This window comes from Pezoporus wallicus, unplaced genomic scaffold (genome assembly GCF_028554395.1).
Source record: "Pezoporus wallicus isolate ANWC-B61680 ecotype Strahan unplaced genomic scaffold, APGP_CSIRO_Pwel_v1 contig_3486, whole genome shotgun sequence".
Classification (NCBI taxonomy): Eukaryota; Metazoa; Chordata; class Aves; order Psittaciformes; family Psittacidae; genus Pezoporus; species Pezoporus wallicus.
Window position 1 is genome coordinate 6,876,551 of NW_026642292.1, and position 24,960 is coordinate 6,901,510.

The 24,960-nt window shown below is 38.8% G+C and overlaps 1 protein-coding gene across 4 annotated transcripts; it reads left to right on the forward strand.

The window, feature by feature from the left end:
- Positions 1–85: 85 nt before the first annotated feature.
- Positions 86–24,263, forward strand: LOC130609460 (uncharacterized). Of its 4 annotated transcripts, none has more exons than XM_057428465.1 (9): positions 6,740–7,075; positions 7,110–7,970; positions 9,262–9,383; positions 10,461–10,618; positions 11,468–11,589; positions 13,313–13,423; positions 17,891–17,997; positions 19,691–19,781; positions 22,840–24,263. In XM_057428465.1, exons 3-9 carry the CDS (start codon positions 9,292–9,294, stop codon positions 22,954–22,956), a joined length of 798 nt encoding a protein of 265 aa, XP_057284448.1. In that variant the 5' UTR covers positions 6,740–7,075; positions 7,110–7,970; positions 9,262–9,291; the 3' UTR covers positions 22,957–24,263. The 4 variants fall into 4 exon arrangements, with proteins under 4 accessions (XP_057284449.1, XP_057284448.1, XP_057284450.1 ...); XM_057428467.1 differs by having other exon boundaries at positions 6,742–7,075; positions 10,480–10,618; positions 11,468–11,544; XM_057428464.1 differs by having other exon boundaries at positions 6,743–7,075; positions 10,480–10,618.
- Positions 24,264–24,960: the final 697 nt, after the last annotated feature.

Below are 24,960 nucleotides of genomic sequence, written 5' to 3' on the forward strand. Positions count from 1 at the left end.
AGTGGTCATATGCTACCTTATTTCCCTAGGTCATGCCCTGTTGTGGGCATGGGTTAATTCTTGTTCAGGCAGGTCTTTTGTTACAGCACCTCCACTGTAGAAGGGAAACATCTTCATAAACAGTCACACGGGGATCGTTGCAGAAAGGCAGGCTGTGACACCTAGAAGTTGTCCAGGTAATTAGAGCTGGAGACTCATTGTTGCCCTGTGGTTTGCAGCTCCTCCGGCCGCTCAGCAGAGAGGCGGGAAAGAACCTTCTCTGGCTGAACGGGCCCTCTGCTGGCATTACAGAAAGGAGCGCACTGTTCACCACTGCTATGAGCAGCAGCCCTTCACCCTTAACTAGGAAGGACGTTGCTGGGTGTTTCAGAGCATCTGTGAGTCTGCCTTCACTATTAAAGCAGAGATGGGACTCTCCAACAGCTGAAGGCTGAAGTTTGATGGGTGTTGTTAGTGTTAACAGTAACTAAACGTTCTTATTTTCTCTTTCTGTTTATGTACACATGCATGTAAATACACAGGTATATGTCTACACGTATGTGTGTATGTCCATAACGGTAGAGCAATCTCCTGTAAGCAATATTTCATTCCTTTTTGAGTCCTTGTCTGGATTCAGTAACGTGCTCTGCTTGCTAAAGGGTGCCTAGGTTACTGTAAATAATCTTGTTAGAAGTGGTTTTCTTACATCCAATATGCTGTAATTTAAAAATCTCATTGAGTTTCATATGCAATCATTCATACTGGTTGTTCATTTTACAGAAAGCATTTCAGCTCCTTCTACACTGTATTGGTTTATATGGTGTGCATATATGGCTTTCTGAGCTTACTGACTCCTTTGCAAATACAGTAAAGCACATGGGAACTTATTTGTGAAACTGAAAATGCTAAGCTAAAAATGTTTCAGTTAGGAAACATCCTTACTATTTTCCCCACTTTGATTCTATGATTGTGCTTTATCTTTTCCATAGGAATTTTTAGCGAGTGGCATAGTTTATGCAGACTTGAACAAATTCTTTGTCAATGAATAATTCCTACAATTTTTCTACTTAGGCTGCAACTTCCAAAAATTCTCACAGATAGATAGTTTCTGTGAAAGACAAGTATGCAGTGGTTCCTAGCCTTTATTAGATCATGAGCTCTCAGATATTTTTTTCTGATTTTTAGTGGTTTAGATCCATACCTAGGTCTTTCAGTGAAAGGAAGTATATACTCTTGCTTCATATTTACTCTTCATATTTAAGATACAAGCTAAACTGTAGATCAGGTTCCAAATTTTTAACTACTTTGTGCTTGATATATATGAGAAATCTTTGTCATAGAATCATAGACTCATAAAATAGTTTGGGTTGGAAGGGACCTTCAAAGTTCATCTAGTCCAACCCTGTGCAGTGATCAGGGACACATTCCTGCTTTTTTTTTTTTGCAGTTTCCCCAGAGTTGCAAGTATTTGGGGTGATGTCCCCAACACAACACACTAGATGTTACTTCTCTTTGTATTGTTTCTCTGAGCTGCTTCTGTGGTTGCATACTGACAGTAACTTTTACTGTGGGATGTTTTCCCCCCTCAGAATTGTTGTGTTTGAGTAATTATATTGCCCATTGCAACACCAGGAGAGTGCTGTAATAATTAACACTGGTTGAACAGAGGGTAGTGAGGAGCTGCTGGTGAGGTTGCTGCTGCTGTACCCTGAATACAGCTAGGGAATTTGGGGATTCTCTGTGCAGAGAGGAAACAGTTTTATGGGAGAAGCAAAAAAGTTACCAGACCTCTGTACCACACAGAAATAAAAGCCCCATCTTTGGCAATACTGATGGAGGAAGCAAACAAACCTCTAAGGAACAACAACAAAAAAAAGCTGTAGGGATGGGGGGGTGTTTAATATTCTGAATGAGAAAAAAAAAAACCAACAAACAAGGATAGGATAAATGGAAACAAAAATAGAATGACATCCTCACAGACAAGTTGGGTTTCTGTGGCGTGTGGGTTCCCCCCACTGCCTACTGCCATCCTACTCCTGTTTCTGTCAAGATGTTGAGCTTGTAGTTTTATTTCCAGCTGAGGAGGACTGGGCATTATTCCAGTGTTAGCTATAGTCAGGCTTTTTTCCTCTCTCTCACAGAAAGTGTACATGCAGCCTTAGAATAGAGACCTGCATAAAGTGGTTTCCCTTTAGGGCCAGTGTTGCAAAGATATCCTGATTTACTAGTTTAACTTAATCTGTGTTTTCTGACTTGCATGCAGTCAGAAATGACTGCATTTCTCTCTGGTGTTGCTGAGAAACTTTTTCACAGAGGAGGCAAATTACTTTATAGTAAAGCAAGTTATCTATAGTAAAGACTCTTGTGTATGTGGCACTGGAAAAACATTGAACAGGTTCTCACTCTTACGGTTTTGGACTAATCTTCCTTAGTAATTATAGGATTGTAAGTGTAAACAAGATGTTAATAATTTTCTTCTTTGTACAAATACAGAATAAATTAACTAGTTGTGCTTCCCTTCCCCTCCCGTCCACCTCCTTGGTGCTATTGTGAATTTTAGAAATCTGAAATCTTTACATATGATGGAAGAAGACATTACTGTTTTAAGGCAGCTGCTTAGCAACACTGCTTTGGCGTTTCGCAATCAGCCGGCTCTTCCCACACACTGCAGTGAAATGTACGTCATTTCATGGTGACTTGCATTCCAGCCTTTCTTTTGAGTTAGGCTTAGATCTCAAAGAAAATGAAATAAGAGTTGGAAAGAATAACAGGAACCTTTGGTGTCTTTTTTATAATAGAATGATTAATGCTTTAATATCTTTCTGCAATAATGACATCGCAGAAGTTCTGGCTAACAAAACTTGGGTGAAGCCCAAGAGCTAATTCAAACCACTTGGGGACCCCCTCTCCCTCCTGAAGATTCCCCTCAATTGGGTCCCAGCATTTGATGTATAGCTTTTGTATAAATGTGTGTATGGTCATATTCCCTCTAGCTCTGCCCATACTCTTAAGAATTTCAAATAGCAGCAGAGGTTGCATTTGTTACGAGTGGGTGCTGAAGGAGATAAACAGTGAAAGTAGAATTGATCAAGCTATATGTGTGCGTGAACAGAGATACAGGAACCAGAGGAAGTAAATACATGAATCTAATTTCAAGTTTGAGATTGAAGTCACTAAACCATTCTACTTACTGGCAACTACTGAACACTTTTGCTTTAATGCAGATAAAAAGCCTCTCATTCAATTTATGTCAGTGAAGCACAGATAAGGTGGTAAAAAGACTATTGTTTTTCATGTACTGTCATGGAGTTTAAGATAGAAATTAAAAAATATTTTTTCAACAGGGCTAAAACTTCTCTAATACTGGTGCTTTTTTTTTTTTTTTAGTCATGTAACAGTAAAATGAAACAATCTTAGAAACATTTCCCATTCTCTACACTTCATTAGAAACATTTAAATACAAAGCTAAGATTTCAAAGTGATATACTGGTCTGAATGGCTGATTGTTTATATAGTAATGTGTTACTCAAAATAATTATTGAATAATAAACCTTTGTAAATTCTCAAAGGGATAAACAACATATACTTAAGTACAATCTTTTTTTTTTTTTCTTGTGGATTGACTCATACTGGGAGCAAACCAGTTTTTTAAGAGATTGGCATAGGATTTAGTCTTGTGACTCAAAGTTGGGGGCAGTCAGTGCTGTAAGTTCAGGCTTTTAACAGACAGTGTGAGGGAGGGGTATCTGACAGAATTAACTTGACCGGAAAATGGCAGATGTGCTGCTTTACTACAGTGTTCTGCATATAGATTCATAAAATAGTTTGGATTGGAAGGGACCCTCAGAGGGGGTCCCCCAGCAATGAGCAGGGACATCTTCATCTAGATCAGGTTTCCCAGAACCACTCCCATCCTGGCCTTGAATTGCTCCAGGAAACTTCTCAACATACTATTAGGAACAGACCAAGTTTGTCAGCTTTTTCTGTTATGTACTTAAAGATGTAGTCTTATTGTGTTCTTAGACCTGCTACATAAAATTATTGGATTATGATTTTCACACGACAAGGATAGAAAATAGCGTAAGAAAAATTGTGGCTCTTTTACAGGAAATGGTCTTTAAGGTTTCCTTTTAGTACTGTTGCCACTGCAGGTAGAACTAAAGTTGAACGAGCCTCTTCAAAGAATGAAAGCATGGGTTTCTGCAGTGTGGCAAATATAGTATGTAAATTCTGTGTGTGTGAGAAAGCAATTTAGTACAAAGCTTCATATCCAAATTGGTAGAAGTGATTTATCCAAGTAAGACAGCCTTTCAAAAGAGATCAAAATAGTATTGCAGAGCCACATTAACTGGAATCTATTTCTTGTTAAAATTATGCTGTACTGAAAACCTTTTCCACTACTCTGTTGTTTGGTAAACTAAAATGGGATGATACCTGTAATTTGATGAATCACCAACTTTGGGAATTTGCATTAGTTACTTTTGTTGTGACAATGATACTGCTGGAGAGGGGTCTCAAGAATACCAAGTACTTCTAAGTTGTTAGTCACTGAAACTTAATAATGATGGGGAAAACTAGTGATTGCAAAATAGGTATGTGACTTATCTTGTTTAAAATTGAACTTTGAAGCTTCTTTCAAATGAATGTAAAAGGCTGAAAGAACTAATAAAATAAGCTCTGGTTATATTCCTGTTGGAAAAAGCTGATTACTTTCTACCAATAGTTAAGTATGCTTGGGTTAGAAATAGTACTTAGAGTTCCTGAAGAAGTTGTTACACTGAGGTCACAGTTTGCTTCTTAAACTGTTTAGCCAAAAAAGGAGATAGTGAGGTTTTAGAGATGTGAGACTTCCTCCTTGATCTGTTTGTTCAATATCATTAAAACACACTGAATGATTAAACTAACCTCATATTAAGTAACATGGATGTTAATATTTGCTTTTTAGTTCTGTGAGTCTGAATATAGTCCAAATATATATCTAGAAGACCGTAAAGTGCTTTCTGTTATGGTTGCCTTTACTAAATCATCTTCTTTCCATGTGACATGTAATCTTCTGTTGTTATTTGGAAATCAGGCGTTGCTTATCTTCAGTCATGTATTTCACAGTGCCAGGATGTTTAGATGTTGTTATAGCGGTGTTCTCTATCCCTTGCAAGGCTTTGTGAATGTTTTCTTAGCTTGTGTTACATTTGCTGTAGAAAGGCTGAGCAGCACCAGGGTGTTAATTAGGCTTTTTGCAATGTGTTAATTAAATTTTATAAATGCGTGTTGAGTAGATCCAGTGGAACCGGTTTTTGAAGTAAAACACAAACACTATGCACTCAGACTTCCTCCATAAACAATGATTGAGATTCATCTTGCAGTATTTCATGAACTGTATGTTTCTTTCCTGGTTAGTTGTCTGTTCAATGAACACAGGGGTTGGCTTACATACTCTCCATTTAATACATATAACAGGCACTAAAGTACTATCAAAAATAGTTTTCTATTTTTGTTTCTTATCTGAGGATCCCTTTTAAGGTGATACTGAGATTCTCAAGTGGGAACAGTTTGTTAAACACAGGGGTGGAGTAGATAAAACCATACCAGAGGAGGCAGAAATGCATATTTTCATATTTGGCACCTGTGTTCTGTACTTGATGGCAATCTATAAATATTTGCATACTGCAAAAGTAAATGAGATATTGTGGTAGCTGTTGCTGTTTCTTGCTTTGACAGGAATGAGGTGACTCTCCACATCTTAAGTTGGGTCACAAACTATATGTGCAAGCACAGAGCATGGTATGTGCTGCTTCTGCTGAAGCTGCCATTTTGTCATCTGAGGAGGAGTGTGTTCAGAACTTCTCTTTTTGTGTTTCTGCATGTTTGCACTTTACAGTACTAACTAGTAGTTGGGAAATAACACTTCCATTTGTCATTTGATTTTCAGTATCAGTGTTCCAACATTTTTTCATTGAAGATTCATATGGGTAGTAAGATTTTCCTTAGGACCTGTTTCGTACAGAGCATCTACAGGAACTCTTGTGTGTCATACTTGGTTTTGTAAGATCTCAGAGGACCCCGTGTAAGATGGTCAGTGTTGTGACAAGTATTGTACAAATGGGAGTTGGGGCAGAGAAGGAGTATTCTGGATTTGAGGAAGATGGGTTTGTTACCTGTCTCCCACTGGAAGTACTTATTTTCTCTACTGTAGAGCTGTGACACCGAATAGCCTTGAGAGCTGTCCACTGCTGATGTTGGCCAGAAAAGGTCACCCAGACCATGAGAGAGAAGATCCTATTGATGCACCAGCCCCTGAGAGAAAGGGAGCTGAAGATCTGCATTTACAGTGTGATGTGTCTGGCCTGGTGGTCTATGAGCACTTCCTGTATTTCATTAAATGCTATATATGAATTTGATACTCTTAACAGGCAGTATAACAGCTGGATGAGCTCTCTTGCATAGTAATAGTATTGTTTTAAAGCATGTGCAGATGTGAGGGCTTATTACCCACAGGCACTGGTCTGTACAGCTGCTAATATCAGTTTTCTACTCATTCAGTTTGTAGTGTGATTTTTCTCCTTGCTTCCTCACATGTTATCCACCTCAGCAAACTCTGGCTCCTTTGCACTCTGAGGGCCTATTGTGGTACTGATGGTCCTGGTTAAGCAAAGGTTAAATCTGTCCATCCTCTCTTCCCATAATCTCTGGGTTTACTCCTGTGCTGTGTCACATCCACAGAAATCTTTGAGTTGATCAGAAAAAATCACTCACTGCTGCTGAGGTGTTCATAACAAATCTGCAAGTTGTTGGGTGGACCGTGAACTTAACAGGAGATGGGTGCTTATTAGAGGTTTCACATTAAAATGCTGGCAAGCTGGAGCTGCTGCATTGCACCTGTTGTGTTGTTGGTGCTGCTGCTGTTGCAGCTGCCCCCTCTATCCCTCAATGCAAAGTCTGCATCTCTTTAGGAGCTGAGGTTCTGGAGAATTTAACTGTGGGCTCTTTGGAACAGCAAATTGTCTTCCTGTTGTGTAACAGCTATCAATGTTGTTGTGCCCATCAGGGCCTTGGATTGTTACTGCTATACATGTAATAAATGATAAACCAAATATATGTTAATAAATGATAAACCAGATATATGTTAAAAGAGTCTGTTAATCCAGATGATTTAAAGTTTCTGCTGCTTCCAGTGGCGGATTCAGGATTATCTGTTGGAATCACCTGTAATGTGTTGAACAAACCGTTTACATTTACACTCTTAAGAAGAGGGTGTCTTATGCTAATGAGTGAGGGTTTCTTTAATGATGTTGTTCTCACTACATTGCTTAAAACAAAAAGCATTTCAGAAGCTTTTCATAGTTAAAAGTTAGCTGGTCTTTGTTTCTTATACTAGCCGTAATATTTTTCACTGTTTTTAGCATTGCCTATGTTCCACAGGCAAGATTAAGTATATGAGCATAGAGAAGCTTGTAGCATGTTTTACAGATTTATTTTGAACCTGCTTGCATCAAACTTGTCTATGCTAATGTTCCCACCTGGGAAAGCAATGCTAACAAATATTTAACTTTTTTTAAACACCTCTGAAATCTATCAGATCTCTTTTTGGTGACTGATATATGTAAGCACCACACTCCCTGCCCAGCATGCTAGCAGTCTGAATAGAACAAGAAACAAACCAGAAGCTACAGGAAAGAGAGGACAAACATGGCTATTTTTAGACAAGAATCAAGAGGTGGGTTTGGTATATTTTTTAGGATTAAGTTTGTGGCTGCTTTTTGTTGTGCGGGTTTTGTTTCTTTTACAGGGATGTAGTTTTGACCTGAGATGTGACTTCGTTCAGAATCAGTTCAGTGTGCTCAGAGCAGTGAGATGTCCAGACAAAAAGAAGTTTCATCTAGTCCTTCATTTGAGGAAAATGTAATAGAAAAGGAACAGAGTACAGGTGTACAGCAGATCTTATGCTGAATGTCAGCTAGGAACATCAGGCCCTTCGCACAAAACTGGCATGTGTAAGCAGGATGTTGGCTGCAGTATGTGAAAAGTCTGGTTAGTGCAAATAAGCCTTTAGCTGGAGTAATGGGTCTAGTTCTTGGTACTGCAGGGCAAAAAGGCTGAGAGGGTCCAGGAATTCCAACAGGGAGTGATAAGAATGATCCGACTCCTAGAAAACATGCAGGAAAGGGCTGGGTAAGTGGATCTTGTTTCTTCAAGAAGAGATGACTGATGGGACACATGGTAAGTTTTCAAAGAAGTTAGAAGTTGCTACATAGAGGAGAGCAAGAAACTTTTATATTTCCATTGTGAGTGGGACAGAGAGTACTGAGTTGAAATTGTGACAGAGTATATCTAGATCAGTTATTAAGAAGAGTATTGCTTAATAAGTGTGAGTTAAGTAACTGTAGTCAAGCAGTGGAATAGATTGCTAAGGGTGGTTGTGGAGTCTCCAGCATTAACAATCAATTGAAAAAGAATAGTTTGTAGAAGTAGTGACACATTGATTCAGCCTTGGAAGAAGAAAGGATCGGTGACTTCTCAAGGGTCTGTCTTGATCTTTTTTTCTAGTTAAAGTAATGCAGAGATATGCTGGAAAAATAGCAAGATTTTACAGTATGCCTCTGCAAAAATGTACTATTTTACATCCATTTATAGAATCATAGAATAGTTAGGGTTGGAAAGGATCTTAAGATCATCTAGTTCCAACTCCCCTGCCATTTGCAGGGACACCCACTAAACTATGTCACCCAAGGCTCTGTCCAACCTGGCCTTTTCTTTCACGTTTGAAATAGTTTGATAGTTTAAGTCATTTAAAATGTATTCTAAGTTGAACTGTTGAACTGTGCAATATCCCTGATTTTTTTTCTAACCACTTTATTAGAAAGATGGTATGTATAAAAAGAAACTTGTATATATATATATATATAAAAAACCTGCGTTCAGGCAACTATGAGTTTTGTAATTTCTTCAATAGTTCAAAAGCATCTTTGATGTTTTTATATCTTAAGCTGAAACAGTATCGCTTTGGTGGCAGCCCAGACCATCATATGTGAGTTGTAAGTTTATAAATACGAAAATAATTTGAGATTTCAAAAAAGCGCTACGTTTATTTTAAGTGGCAAAGTTATTACACTCCAAATCTGTCATTGGCTGGAAAAGCTAACAAAGGCTGAAAAACGCATTTCTAATCAAAACCTTATCCATCTGGTATTGTTTATGTCTTTCAACTGTATTGTACTGGTCATCACTTAGTCCACATGATCTACATATGATTATTCATGGGGTTTTGTTTGTCTTGATTTATAGATGACTTTGATGAGCTTGTGGTGACTAACAATGATGTTGTGCTTAAAAATATCGCTGAAGATTTGCGGAATTGTTTACCCATGGAGGCAATGTTTAATTCGGAACATCAAGCTGTACAGAAAGTAAGCTAATTGTTACGGTCTGTTTTCGCTGAACCACATCATTTATTTGGGGACTGATGCTGATTTCAGTTTTTGTAGTAGTTCATAATAGAGAATAAGCACTGGATTGAGGTATAGGAAATCTCAGTTTGATTCTCAGGTCTGTTGCTGCATGATTGTGTGACACCAAGAAATGTGCTTCATAGTTCATAATACTTTGTTCCTAAGTTATTTGGCATAGCTTTCATTCTATGTGGTATGGCACCTGTCACAGTGATTCTTTAATGTTAACTCCATAAGAGACTCTTAACAGCCCCCTTAAAGAAAACAGAAATACAGGGCCAGTGTTTCACTGTTGCCATAATGTGGGCAGTGCAGAAATGATTTCCAGCTCTTTTCAGATTCTGATGGCTCAGAAAGAGGTAGGTTGTGAGTCCTGTGGGAGGGGAGAGCACCTTTTCTATTTGAGCTGTCAATAGATGTGGAAAATTAACTCATTTTGCAGAAAAGTGACGTGTGGCTCTTAAATGGGAAAAGTGAATTGGCCACATGCGGCAAGCCTGGGAGAGAGAGGAAAGAGGAGTAGGAGGATGAAGATTATACCCCTTGAAATGATGAGAAGCAAGCATCCCAACTGGTCTGCTTTTAATTGAAAATGACACCCATTTTAATCAGGAGTGTTTCTAGTTTGGGGCATAAAGCATGAAGATGAAAATATTCAGACAGTTGAAGTTGAGAAGTAATAATGCCCTTTCTCCTAAATTTAAGTTACATTCTCCTCATCAAAGTGGAAGAGAAAAAGCTTCCTTTAAGCTGTACCACCTCTATAGCCAAGCAAGCAGTAAGGAGACCAAATTCACAACAGGTCTCCTACTTGGTTGTCGAAGTGAGCTTGCTTTCTTTTATCAAATTCCACTTAATGGTTATTTCAGTGGAATTTGATGATCCAGTTTACATGCAGGATTTTTATTTTGATATGTAACTTTTGAGTAGGGAAAAACTTGTATATCATGGATTTTGGGGAAAGATAGGGTGGTGGGACAATTAATTGTGTAACAGTGTAAATGAAATTGAGATACTTGGTTATGCCTTTCTTAGGTTTTGTTCCTCTTCTCAGATACACCAGCATCCACTGCCCATGATTCATGTTGATGCATTCCTTTATGATGATGATTTTGTTGATTCATTGTGTGAGGAGGGGAAAATGAGTAGGAGCTACTGCACAGAGTGTGGCTCATACAAGACTGCATCTTTGGGTAAGTGCTCTTTTGGGAACATGAGAAACAAATTCAGTTTGACTAAACTGGTTTGTGCAGTGACTCAGCTAGACAACACAGTGTCCAGCTGATGGAGTACTTTGTCCAGACTGGTGCAGTACACAGGCCAGAATTACTTCCCATAACCAATGGAAAGAGACTCCTATAAACGTAAGTTGAATTAATTTGCAGTGTATGAGTGACACTAGTTGCCCACAAAAACTGGGCAGGTAAGAGACAGAGCTATGTACCACTGAAAAGGAAGACGCAAGAGGAAGACAATACTGTAGGAGTCCATGCAGTAGCCTCAGACTTCTCTTGCACCCTGAAAAGCAGTATAAATCACCATCTGTCTTAAAGCTTGTGTGTGCTGTGGTATAAATCAGTGCTGTTGCTAGTATAGCACAGCATTGGAGGCATGGTTGATATGGAAAACATTCCATTCCTTAAAATCTTGGAGTTGAAATTCAGTGTATTGTCTGCCCATAAAAAGGTTTGTGTGAATTGTGTTGAGCTTTAGGTACCATGTTTCCTTTTATCATTTAAACAACCCCAAGTTGTTTTCTTATTCTTTAATATATGTCACTGTGCAGAAAAAGGTAATTCAGTTTCATGAAGGATTTCAGAATTCTCCATGTAAGGGAAGGAATCCGCAGACTCAGGACAGACTATGTGGCAGGCTGCCTCTGATCTGCAATCCCTAGATATCCGGGGTACCCAGCACTAGTTCAGACAGGAAACCATACAGGTTTTCAGTGATGGTAACTCCTCAGATTAGTATTTCATTGGTTAATAACACAGTAGTTAGTACTGCCCACCCAACACCTTTGTTCTGTTCTTATTTCCCAGAGTTTATTTCGCATTCCTTTTCCCTCATGGAACTGAAGTTTCTTTATCAACATGTACTGCCTGACCTGACAGGAAAGGTAGTGGTTGACGTTGGCTCCAGACTTGGTGCAGTGCTATTTGCGGTAACTTCCAGCACAGGAATTCATATTTTACTACTGTGACAAAAATTTTCCCTCTTCTCTGACTGCCTGCTCTTCTTTCTCCATCTTGGATGGGTCGTTCTGAGAGGCACCTCTGATTTGACTCTCTGAACAGTATAAGGTGCTGTTTACTAGTGATTTCAGTTCTGTTCCTCACAAGAGGGAATATAAATGATCTTGCTTATTGAGAGAAAAAATCTGTTGTCCAACAGAGTAGCATATTGCTGTCACACATGCTGCTCATTTGCTAGTTCCTGCTCTCTCTCTTCTTCATAAGTAAGTTTGTCCTCCATGTCTTGACCATGTCTATATATAGATTAGTTATGTTAAATTCTTTTATGAAGCTGACAAACTGTTAAATTATACAAAGGAAGACTTTGATATGAATTTGTCTCCAAAAACATATTGTCCCTCTCTGCATTTTAAAATGCACATAAAATACTTCATCGAGAAACTTGAGTACAATTTTGATTGCTTTTGGCATGGCTGGTGCAACATATGGCCAAAAGCGATGCAAAACACACATTACAACCTTCTTACAAAAGCCAATGGCTGTTTAGGGCCCAATCTTGGAAACACTCGAGCATGTAATTTTACTCATCTGAATAATGTCATTTCGGACTACTCAGATGAGGAAAGTTACTCCCATTTGTAAGTATTTGCAGCATTGGATCCTTAAATGGTAACACTTTTGCTAGCCTGAATTTGTTTTTAAAGTACTTAAACACTCGCATGGTTATAGCAGAAGATAGTCTTAACTAAAACAGGGGAAATGTTTTTAAAAAGAAGTGTTCTCCTGTTTAATCTTGTTTTTGCCTTGCATTGGAGGAGACCTGACTTCACCTTCACAGGTTGATTTTCTGCTCTCTGAGTTGAATGGTTTCAGAAAACAGTTAGTTTGTAGTACATAGATAGCTCAGATATTCTGTATCTTTAGAATAATTTATTTGCCTTTACCATTGTTGGCAACATGTAATTGTGGTGTTCAGTGGAGACAATGGCACTTAGAGCAGTGTCTTCATTAGGGCCCTGTAGGCTCAAGTATTTGTACTTTTTCCTGACATCTCCAATAACTTTCCGAAAATCTCAGTCTGAAACTGAACCATTATTTTGGTCTTATTATTAAAGGAATTAAAGGATCATTTACCTTTTTTCATATGTAAGCACCTGGAAATGGCCATAATACTATATTATAGGTGCTGACAAAGACTTTGTACCAAAATACCCCCTTATATTACTGGTACCTTTTCCTCCTCCATATTCACTCACTTTGACTTTATAAGTCTTCTTTTATTTTTTTTCCTTTTCCTCTTGTTGTTTCCTTCTTCCATTCTCCCAAGAAATGAAAATGTGCAGTCTTTTTTGCTTTACACTATTTTTGTAACTTGTTTTTTACTGCTTTTTTCCTTCTTAGACCATTTTCCATCTGTTTTGCAATTGAAGTGAAGCTCAAGCTTTCCTTTTTATTATTTTGACATGTCATTTTGGATTTCCTATTAAAATTTGTGAGACGTAAGTGGGAATTGCCACATCAGGGGCTTAGCTCTAAAAAACATGTCACATCCACTGAATGACATTTCTCAACTTACTGTTTTAAAATGCTTTCTTAATCTTAACCTCTGTTCTATTTTTTCCACTTTAATTGATTTTTTTAAAACTTGTTTTAAAGGCATCACAGTTACTAAATTTCCTTTTCCTAATGTAGGGTTATCTTTATAGCTCAGCATCCCAACTCTATGGAGTAGAAATGAATGCAGACTTTTGTCAGTTGCAAGAAATGATGATTACAAAATACCAGTTCATTGACAGAATTAAGGTAACTCAATACATGGTTTAGTGTATGTTTTTTTAACCACTGTGTATTAGGTATCCTGTTTATGTGAGTGGCTGGTAAATCAGCCTGCTGAGAAAAAGTTTCTGCTTTTGCTTGTTTTGGTCCTAAATAAAAGCTTTGTATTAGGGGGAAAAAACCAAAATCTCATAGTAGAGAGGAAGGAGGAGATTATCAAAATAAGATAATGTGTGTTGAATTGCTTAGCCTTGTCACTGAATGGATTTACCTACTGGCTTACACAAACCAGACACATCTCAGCTGTTTCTCCCAGTGAAATCAGTGACATTGCAACTAACTTCTGTGAAACTGAGTGTATAAAAAGTTTGTCATGAATAACAAAACTAAATGTCTGTGTTCCATTAACATTAGCAGAAAGATATTTGTAGAATTTGCAAATTTGTGTCTAAGGACACCTAAAGGACTTTACAGCTATTGGCATTTCCTGTGTTGTCATGTCAGTGTGTATGTACCTTTCACAAACAAAATGGATTTCAAACAATGTGTTGTCATTATGGGAACCGTTTCCCTAGTCCCTTTATGGAATTACTACTATTTTAATAAGAATTTTTTTTTTCCTTTCTTGGGAATAACCAGTTATTTTGTTGCCAGTAAAAGTTGGAAAGTTGAATGTACTGGGTAGAGTACTGGCTTTAATCCTGTGTTATGTGCATGTGTTCTTGAATGGAGTCACAAACTGCTGGCTTTAGTGATTTCTTGGGAACTAAAATAACCAATTTTAAACTGGATAGAAATAAGAAACATGACATATTTGACACAGTGTAAGCAATATCATTGGGTTGCCTGATTCAATCCCTGTTGCTGTCAGTTTATCCATAATCTTTGGGTCTTACATGTTTTGTGTTCGTAACAACTTATTGTGACAGGACTGAAAGTGCTGTTTGGAACTCTGTGAAATTAATTCAGTGGAGCTGGAGATCTGTATGTATGCTTTTCAGCCTTGTATATTCTTTATTATGAGCCTTTTTGTTTTTCCTTCACACCTTGTAATTCTGCTGAAGTATTCACTTCAGAGCATAAAGATTAGAAGATAATAAGTTTTCAAAGTAGTGCCTGAGGACTTAGCTATTTGAGTCTCATTAGATGCTAATTTAGTCATGTGACTCCTGTTATCACACTGCTTTGAACATTTCAGTCTTAGGTTTTATTTCACTCCAAATCACTCCTCTCCAGGATTCTGGACTTGAAACAGTCAGAATCCAGTAATTGCTATTATTGAAACATAGAATCATAGAATAGTTAGGGTTGGAAAGGACCTTAAGATCATCTAGTTCCAACGCCCCTGCCGTGGGCAGGGACACCTTACGCTAAATCATATCACCCAAGGCTCTGTCCAACCTGGTCTTGGACACTGCCAGGGATGGAGCATTCACGACCTCCCTGGGCAACCCATTCCAGTGCCTCACCACCCTGACAGGAAAGAATTTCCTTCTTATATCCAATCTAAACTTCCCCTGTTTATGTTTTAACGCGTTACCCTTTGTCCTATCACTACAGTCTCTAATGAAGAGTCCCATGGTCAGAATCCAGTAGTTGCTGATAATAATTTATGACACAAATTTGAAAAAACTTTTAAGAGACCCTTCTTAAATAACAATCATTTTTTCAAGATATTCTGAATTTTTTTAGTATGTTCCCAAAGGACAGCAGGGTGGATTGATATCTTTACTGGCTAAATCTCCGATTTAACCCTATGTTCCTTTGGTCAACATTTGGTTTGTTAAAGTACATAGAAAGTTCCTCAGCATCTTTTGCCATTTGAACAAACAGATGCTGGGAGGAAAGTAAACAGTTCAGCAGATCTTAGGAAACTTGAGACTTCAATTCAGAAATTGCCTGTAATCATTAAAGGCTTGGTGCAACAGAGCAGTTTTAAAATCAGTTGCTGCCTCCTCTGTTGGGCCAGCACACAGCCAAGCAGGTCAGGGAACTGGTCCAACTGAAAAAGAACCCAGCAAAAAAGTGCTGTTCTGGTTGGAGCAATACCTTGGTCAAGCTTGTGGTGCAGCCACACATGCTTATGTGGTTTCACATTCCCTAACAGGGATGAGGATGTGTTTTGGGAGAATGGGGTACTTAGGTCACTACAGTCAGCATGGCCACTTACTGTGTAAATGTGGACTAATTTTAAGGTTCAAGGTTTATTCAAGTCAAGGAGACATCAGCACAAGTCCAGACTTTCCCAGTAGTTTAAGCGTCTTTCTGAATTGAGGCTTAAAATACCAAGTGTGCCATTAGTAGGGCATTAAGAAAATTTAGTGCTAATTGTGATTTCTTGTGCTGCAAGAAGTCCACTGACTGAACAGTCCACCAGTCACTTGTGTTTGGATTAAAGGACTGCTGTTTTGTGGGATTTTTGTACAGAAATTATGTGATTTTGTTATTTTTGCCCCTTGAAAATAAGAGAGTGAAATGAAATGTCTCCTTAGCCTCAGAATAGTGATCCACATCCCACTTACAGTCAAGGTAAAATCGAGGTTCTGGTACGTGAGTTCTAGCAGATGTAGCAGAGGCATTTTTTGCCTCTAGCTGTCTGTCCTGCCCCACTGCAGGAGGCTGTTGCCTATATAATAGAGCAGCAGTCAAGCCTGTATCCAGATCTTTATCACCCCAGTTTATGGTCTTTCATTTTAATCAACAGCAGGGGCTTTATGCAGAGGTCTTGAGTTTACACCCAGGACCTGCTGTATTTGGTAGTGGCCTAAGTGGTGTGTCTTCTTTCTCTGCTGCCTGAATGCTTAAACTTTTTAATCAGCTTCTGTACTGCTACATTTTACAGTGCACTGTTTGAAGATAAATTGTTGCCAATCTTAATTGTCCTAAAAAACTCTAACTTTCATGAACTAGTGGCTTAATAGTTTAGGTGTCCACACACTAGAGGTGAAAGAAATTTGACCAGTCATTCAGACAACTAAACTGTCCCTATTTCTCAGTGAGCCAGAACCTGCCAGTTCTGGGTAAGGTACGAGACCACAGTTGCTTCCTTTCCACTTACTACAGGCAGTGGTGAACAACTTGGCATGGTAATGTGTTTAAGGAGGTAAAGGTGTTTGTTTTACTGATTTGGAGTACTTGCAGAGAACCCATGGAATACATCTCTCAAAGATGAAATGCTGCAATGTCTATTAATATTTTATGAATGATAGAGTTTAGTTTCTGTTATTACTGACATTGAAATATTTGGCTGTAATTGCAATTGCTATAATGCATTCTGGTAGCATAGACTAGAGTCATAAACTGTGACAACTCATTATTTTTTCTGGATTTGGACCCTTACAAGTTGCAGGGGTCAATCAGAACAGCATGCTTTTGCATGTTTATTAAGAGGAGGAATACATAATTTACCCTCCCAACAAGTACTGATATATTGTTTTCAACAGATAATTGTTTTTAACGTTTTGTACTAACATTCAGCTTTCCTGTCAAAATTAAGAATTCCTTTTTACATCTGTCCAATATTGGAAGGATTTGACAAAATGTGAAATGTTGAATACCTCGGGTTAGTATGTTCCCATCCCAACCTAGTAGCAGGTCACACAGGAAAGAAAAAAAGTTGTTCAGATTTTCTGGGTTTTTTCAACATACAGGGATGAAAAAAAAAAAACCTGTGGAAAGCAAGTAATGTTCAGATAAGCTTTCTCTCTGTTATCCCTTCAAAAGATGTTCCAGTTGATGTTTCTTCTCAGATTTGGGATGTGATATATTTCTTCACGTTTAAGAGGAAATCAAACACATCTTGTCAGAGTGCTAATGAGCATCCATATTCTCCTGTGACTGTAATCTCACCTGTTTGAAAATGACATGATGTGCTAATATCCTTTTTGGTAGGTGAAGGTAGATGAAATCAAACCAACTGCTATGCTGACTGGAGGGACAGTTGTTTAGTAAAGTAAATCACTTGCTGTCCTCCAGTTCCACCAAGCATCCTGCCTTTCCAGCATTCCCAGTCCCAATACATGTTGTGAAAATTCAGCTGTCAAACCTAGTGTCTTTTCTAGCTGTAATCCTTTAGTAACCCACTGAGCCTGTGAGATGTCTTTTATTATCCTCAAAAAAGCTCTATCTGGTTTAGCTTCTTTCCTGAAATTAATCAGCATTTGTGATAAAATACAGATAAGTGAAATGTAACAGCCATCACATACACAATCTCCTCCTTTATCGCACACAGTGTTCTAGACCAAAAGTCGGATGTTTATTTCACTTCATGTAATAAATCCCTTATTTTAATTAGAGGAGATAAAACTGATTTTTGTTTTTTTTAATTTCTTAAAGCTTCTTCTTTTGATCTACTGTGAAGCCAGTGAAATACCTGTTTTGTGGCTGGTTCAAAATGGTGGTAGCAGGTGCTGTATCAGGTTGACAGGCTTCATGGCTACTTGAAGGCAGTATTTGTCTCTTAATTTATGCCTTGTGAAATTTTTTTTCCTTCAGGTGGTTCACGCAGACATCTGTACTCAGGCTTCACTTCTTCAGAAGGCTGATGTTGTTGTAATGAATAATGTCTTTGAATATTTTCTTGACAGACAGGAACAGGCTAGGTAAGCTATGTGTCTGAACAAGTTATCTATTTGTTTGGCATTGTCTCTGTAACCTTGTGAGCTATGGAAAACCTTAAGGTTGTGCTTTTTGAAGTCACATAAATTACATAAATTAAACTGCCTACACTTGTTACACTTAACTGCTAAAGTGTTATGGCAGTTATTTGTTGTTAAACCCACTAAACACTGCTGCTTTGTTTACCCAAACCTTGCCCTGAATCCTTGCACTCATCTGTTAAAATAGTATCTGCTGTTAAAGGACCTGAAATTACTATATTGGCATAAGCTTAATCTTCAGAAAGAATACAGGCCACTGACTTGTGAATGTCACAGCTTTAATATAGATGCACTGCAAAACATGGCTATTAATCCTATTTTCTAATATATATTCATAAGGATGCAGTAGCAAACAAACGTATGGCTAAGATTCTTCTCTTTCAGATACAACATACAGATGAGCTTTTGCTAATCCAACATATCCGTTTATGCCATAAATAACTTTATCATCCAAAGTTGCTTTGCCTTTATAATGGACAGTCAAAATGAAAGTGTGTCTTCACCATCCCAGCCAACAGTCTGACATTTGCTAACAGTTTCAGCTAAGACTGGTCTTACTATTGCCCATGATACCAGGCAGTAATGTCAGCTAGTGAGGTACAGAGTGGATGGGTGAAGAGTAGTGGGTGTTTCAAATTGCCAGGAGATTTGTTACTGAGCACATGTCTGAGAATTCATTTCATTCTTCAAGAACTCAGGGACAGTGGTTTAATGTTGCATTAATACCATGAAGAAAAATGACATTTGAAGAATACTGGAAATATAATTCTTTTTAGTCTGAGTTGCCATGCTGTGAAAAATTACCTGACTTGCAAAATCAGGAGAAAAGGAATGCCGGAGGCAATATTTAAATACTTTGATTGCTAACGTCTCAAGAGAAGCATTTTGTCACGACTACAAAGTGTGTATGTAAAGAGCAGGTTGTTATTAAGCTTAATCATAGAATCACAGAATGATTTGGGTTGGAAAGGAACTTAAGATCATCTAGTTGCAACACCCCTGCCATGGGCAGGGACGCCGCACACTAGACCATGTAGCTGAAGGCTCATTCCAACCTGGCCTTGAACACTGACCAGGGATGGAGCATTTACCCCTTCTCTGGGCAACCCATTCCAGTGCCTAAGAACTTCTTCCTTACATCTAACCCGAACTTCCTTTGTTTTAGTTTGAACCCATTACTGCTTGTCCCATCACTACAGTCCCTGATGAAGAGTCCCTCTCCAGCATGTGCGTAGGCCCTCTTCAGATATTGGAAGGCTGCTATGTGTTTAATAAAACAGTGTGCTCAAAGACTGGATTTTCTTCAAAAGTTTAAAGGGACAAAATGTCAATGTTTAATCCTAGTCCAAAGTGAAGGTGTTGATAGTACAAAATGACGTGCATGTATGTTAAAAAAAAGTTGAAAAGTTAAAAATCTTAACACTGTAAGACCATTTATTCCCTCTGTTTTAAATAAGAAGCTTGATTTTGTTCATACAAGATATTTGCTTAATGTTAATAGTAACTGATAAGCATGTATAGCAAGTCTTTAAGTTTAGCCTTATCTCTGCCCAGTAAACTGTAGAAGTCTTAGATTTGGTTTATGATCAAATGTGGTTTGTTCCCTAAAAATTAGTGACCTGCTTTTTTTTTTCAGAGCTTGGGAATTTGTTGCCTGTAATATAAGGAAAAGAGGGTCCTTATTAGTGACAGTTCCAAGCCTTACAGAATCACTTTCAAAGGTCCAGGTAAGTTCCCTCAGCTGCTTTTAGCCAAGACATTTTGGCACTTTCTATGAAAGTGGCAGTCTGGTAGTTGAGGTCAGCTGCTTGCCAGTATTGATGTGAGGGAAGGATACATGATATGTCGTGGTTTAAACCCAGTCAGGTAATTCGTTCGCTCACTTCCCCCCCCTTTCTTGCCCTCCCCCTGCTCTCGGAGGGATGGAGAGGAGAATTGAAAAGAATGCAACTCCCACAGGTTGAGATAAGAACAGTTTAGTAACTAAGGTATAACACAGATCACTACTGCTACCATCAATGATAATAATGATAAAGGAAATAACAAGGGAAGAGAATACAACACCTCAGCACCAGCTGACCGATAACTCGCCCCCCAAGCCCAACCAAGCTCCGACCGATACCTCCTCCAACCCTGCAGACTCCCAGCCCTTCCGGCTAACTCCCAGTTACATCCTGGGCATGACGTGCTGTGGTATGGAATACCTCTTTGGTCAGTTTGGGTCAGCTGTCCTGTCTCTGCTTCCTCCCGGCTTCCCCTCCTCCCTGGCAGAGCATGAGGCTCACAAAGTCCTTGGCCAAACCAAAACATCCTTGTTATCAGCTCTGTTCCCGAGCTGAAAGTCAAAACACTGCACTACACTAGCTACCAAGAAGGAGAAAAAATGACTGCTACTGCTGAACCCAGGACAGTAATTTTGTGTGTAGATTAAAAGATGTAGGACTCTGAATTTTAATTCTGGGTTGACCGTGAACACATCTGCCTGTACTTTGATTTTCCCCACCTGTAAAATAGAAATCCCAGCCTGTATCAACAGCTGCGTGAACCATTATAGTATTACATGTATTATTAACAATACCTTAGCTGTGAAGTTAAACAAAAAACAAACAAACAACAAAACAAAAACCAACACAAACCATTAATAAAGCCAGATTAGGGTGTAATTTTTGTGATAATCATATCCACTTACATCAGACTTCTTCCAGCTATAGGGGTAGAACTTCAGAAGTACATATGTATTTATAGACTTCTGGAGGCAAAACCTTGAAATGTTTTCTCAATTTAGCTCTATGTTTGCACATTGCCTTGAAACATGACAAACTATTTAGTTAAGCCAGTGGAAGAAAGGGACATACTAAAGAAGGACCATGCCTGAGGATACTGTGTCTCCTGACCTGCTGTGAGCATAGAAAATGACTCATAGTGTGAGCTGTTAGAAGTACAGATCAGGGAGAGATGTGGTCTCCCAAGTAGTCAAGTGGTTACCGTCAGGCATCTTGGACCAGTGACATAGCTTTAAATTGCCTGTTGGAAGCAAACATGATGACGGTGCAACTTCCAAAGATGTTGAACACCCTGTGCTACTACTGCTGTTCCCCGAGCACTAACCACTTCTGAGGGACCAACCTCTGCTCTGTTACCTCTGCTACTTATGCCATAGGTCACTGCTAGATTACAGTTGTTACGTGTATGATGCCTAGCCAATTGTGTGGGCTGGCTTTAGCTCAGAAACAAAACACTGATCATACATGACAAGGTTATTTATGAAGTAGCTTGCTCACCACAGTAGTCTGCTTTAGAGAAATCAAATCACTTGTTGCCTGTATGTTGATGGGTGAAATAGATCCTGAGGCCCAGAAGCAGCAATGGTGTCACTTGACCTTTCCTTGGAGCAAGCAGTAGAAACACAGCAGCTGAGAAGCCCTTTGTAGCCTTAATACAATACTTCCTGTGTGTAAACCAAGAAATACCTGTAATTCTTCTATGGTATGGTGGCTCCGTCAATACTTCTTTCAGAATGCAAATAGAGAAGCATGCTAGCAAAATACCTAGGTTATTCACTGAAATAATTTTTAAAAGGTATCCTTCATAGAATCATAAAATTATAAAATGGTTTGGATTGGAAGGGACCTTAAAGATCATCTTGTTCCAACCCCCGGTCACGGGCAAAGACACCTTCCAGTAGATCAGGTTGCTTCAAGCCCCATTCAACCTGTCCTTGAACATTTCCAGGGATGGGGCAGCCACAACTTCTCTGAGCAACCTGTCCCAGTGTCTCATCACCCTTGCTTGTGTCCAGTCTAAATCTACCCTCTTTCAGTTTATAATCACTGCCTTTTGTCCTGTCACTACAGGCCCTGGTAAAAAGTCTCTCAATCTTCCTTGAAAGGCTGCAGTAAGGTCCCCTGGAGCCGCCTTTTCTCGTGGCTGAATGAGGCCAGCTCTCTCAGCCTGTCCTCACAGGAGAGGTGCTCCAGCCCTCTGACCATTTTTGTGGCCCTTCTCTGGACCCGCTGTACGTGTCCATGTCTTTCTTGTTCTGGGCTCCCCGGAGCTGGACGCAGTACTCCGGGTGGGGTCTCATGAGACCAGAGTAGAGGGGTAAAATCACCTCACTTGGCCTGCTGGCCACACTTCTTATGCAGCCTATGATGCAGTTGGCTTTGTGGGCTGCATACGTTGTGGGCTTATATCCAATTTTTCATTGACCAGGATCCTCAAGTCTTTCTCTGCAAGGCTGTTCTCGATACATTTATCCTCCAGTCTGTATTGACCATCAGGTCCCAGCTGCAGGACCCAGCTGCAGGACCTTGCACTTGGCCTTCAACTTCATGATGTTTGCATGGGCTCACTCCTCAAGCTTCTCAAGGTCTCTCTGGATGGATTCCCTCCAGCAAATCCACTTCATCGCTTGGCTTGGTGTCATATACAAACTTGCTGAGGGTGTATTTATTCCCATCTATGTCATTCATGAAAATATTAAATAGTATTGGTCCCTGTACAGGCCCTTGAGGGACAGCACTTGTTACTGGTTTCCACTTGGGCACTGAGCCATTCACCACATCTCTTTACATCTAATCTTTATTCTCTTTATTATCTTTGGATTTTTCTTTATTCTCTCCCATTTAGGCTAAATGACATTTCCAGAAATTAATTTATCATTGCTGCATAACTTGGAATGACTAATCTTTCTTATTATGTCTTGCATTTTTAAAGTTGTGCTGACCTTTAAACTCCTGCTATGTTTCTCAACATTGTGTTAAGAATCTGTTTTCATTGTTTCAGACAGATATACAGCTTGGCCAATGGGTCGAAGAGATGCAGCTGAACTATGATGTGTATGTGGAAAAAGATGTTGACAGAGAAGCACTTGAACAAATACATTTATACAAGATTCTCTAGTAGCTGGAAGAATTTACTAGTATCCTTGTAATATCATATATTTTGGGTCTAAAATGAATTTGGATTGTCTTGTGTGAATAGATCAGGTCAGCATTCTTATTGTGATAAATTTGGGTCATATCTGTGGTTTGTAATGAAAGAGTCTTTTGAAACAGGTTTTTTTATGGAGGCATTCTGTATCAATGGTGTATATTGATTTTTAACTAGGAGATATCTTTATGGTTTAATTTTTGCAGAAATTTTGGAGAGAGTGGGTACGTACGGATGCTAAAAGAAGTTTTATTCACTGCTAATGTTTGCTAAATGTGTCAAACAAGAATAGCAAATAATAATATGAATGTTAAGAATGCATTTAGCATGTTACTTGAAAGCTGCAGTATGTTAGAGTTTGCTGTTTTGTTTTGATACAGACCATTTATTATCAGTAATAATATTTATTATTAACTGTATTATCTTTAATGTTCCTTCTGTAGAATTTGTGGATTTCTTTCCAGGGTCTGTTTGATAATCAGAGCATCCACTGGCATCAGTTATGAGAAGCAAGTCCTTCCATTTAGTTAGTTATCCTTAAGGTGGGTATTAACATAAAAAAGCAAAAGACATTGAGGAGCCATTGAGAATTAATACAGTGAGTCTGGGACAACAGAACTCTGTTCCACTTCCTGCACTTCTGCTGGGGATGGTAGGAAGTGTAATAAGGGGTTAAGAAGCTGAAAATTCTGAACAGGTGTCACAGCTTAGCGGAGGCTTGGTGGTGGCGTAAAACATTGGAAATTCGTAACAGAGCCTCCTCGGAGAGGAAAGATCCACATACGCCCACCACATTTACATTTAGATTGTACGTTCTAAGGATGTGAAGCTTTTAGTCAGCTGAAGAATGTTTCAGTTTTTAGCAAACATTAACAGTCTGAGTGCAAAAATATGAACTTCAGGAGTTTGGACAAAGTGTGCTGGGAATTTAGAAGCACTGTTAAAAGTTTGCTACACAACTTAGGTCTAGTGCAAGCAGGAAAACTTTAAATGGGTTTCAAGTCTTCAAATGATTTACAGGTCAGTGAACTTAATATACACTGTAAGCAAAAAGGAACAGTGGCCATTAGGCACTCACAAACATAGTAAGTAAATGGTACTGTAGAAGGGATAGTGAATTTTAACAAGTCTTATTTTCATGTTCTGTTTGAAGTGAAAGAAGATGTTTTTACCTTGAGTGATACTGAACCACTATGTTGAATCTTGCATTTAAAAATTAACAAAGATGGAAAGCTTTTTCTTAAAAATGTTTATTTTCTTAAAGAACAGTAACTGAACTGTTGATTGCTTCACTGTCCATGAGACAAATGCCCTAGAAAAGGAACCTAGGAGAGGCTAGGCGTGGTGTGGAGGTAACGCAAGGCTAATAGATCTAACAAGGAGAGAATAAAAAATGAGAAAATAAATACATGTGCAATTCAGAATGAGGAAATGAGCACTATAGTAATCAGTACAGTGGAAGCTGTGACTGAATTTGGGGTGTATAAATAGGCTGCTATAAAAGGAAAACTAACTGGGTCTTAAAAAGCTACTTCATAACCACTGTGTCAGAATGTTGCTTACTTCTTCCAGAGGTCCTGCAGGATCTCCTGAATCAATTGTCATGACTTTTGGCTCATGGGTATACTGTGCCCTGCACCTTGTTTTGGTAATATGGGAACTGTAGCAATTGTTTGCAGTTCATTGCAGTTGTTTCCCCTCTTCATGCTGAGTCTTCAAATACTTTTTCTGGGTGTTGATCTCGGATAAAAAAAAATTCAATAGACTGGAGCAGATCACCCGCATATTTAATGACATCTGTATCCTCTGACTCTGGAAATAGCATGCACACGTCTGGAGCTCATATGCAACAGAGGGTGCAACATGGAAGCTCCCCATCTTTTTTTAGGCATCAGGAGAAACTTAAAGAGGTGAGTTCCAGCTGCTGAAACTTCTGTCTTCCTCTCCTGCTTTTAATAGGCCCTTGATTTAAAC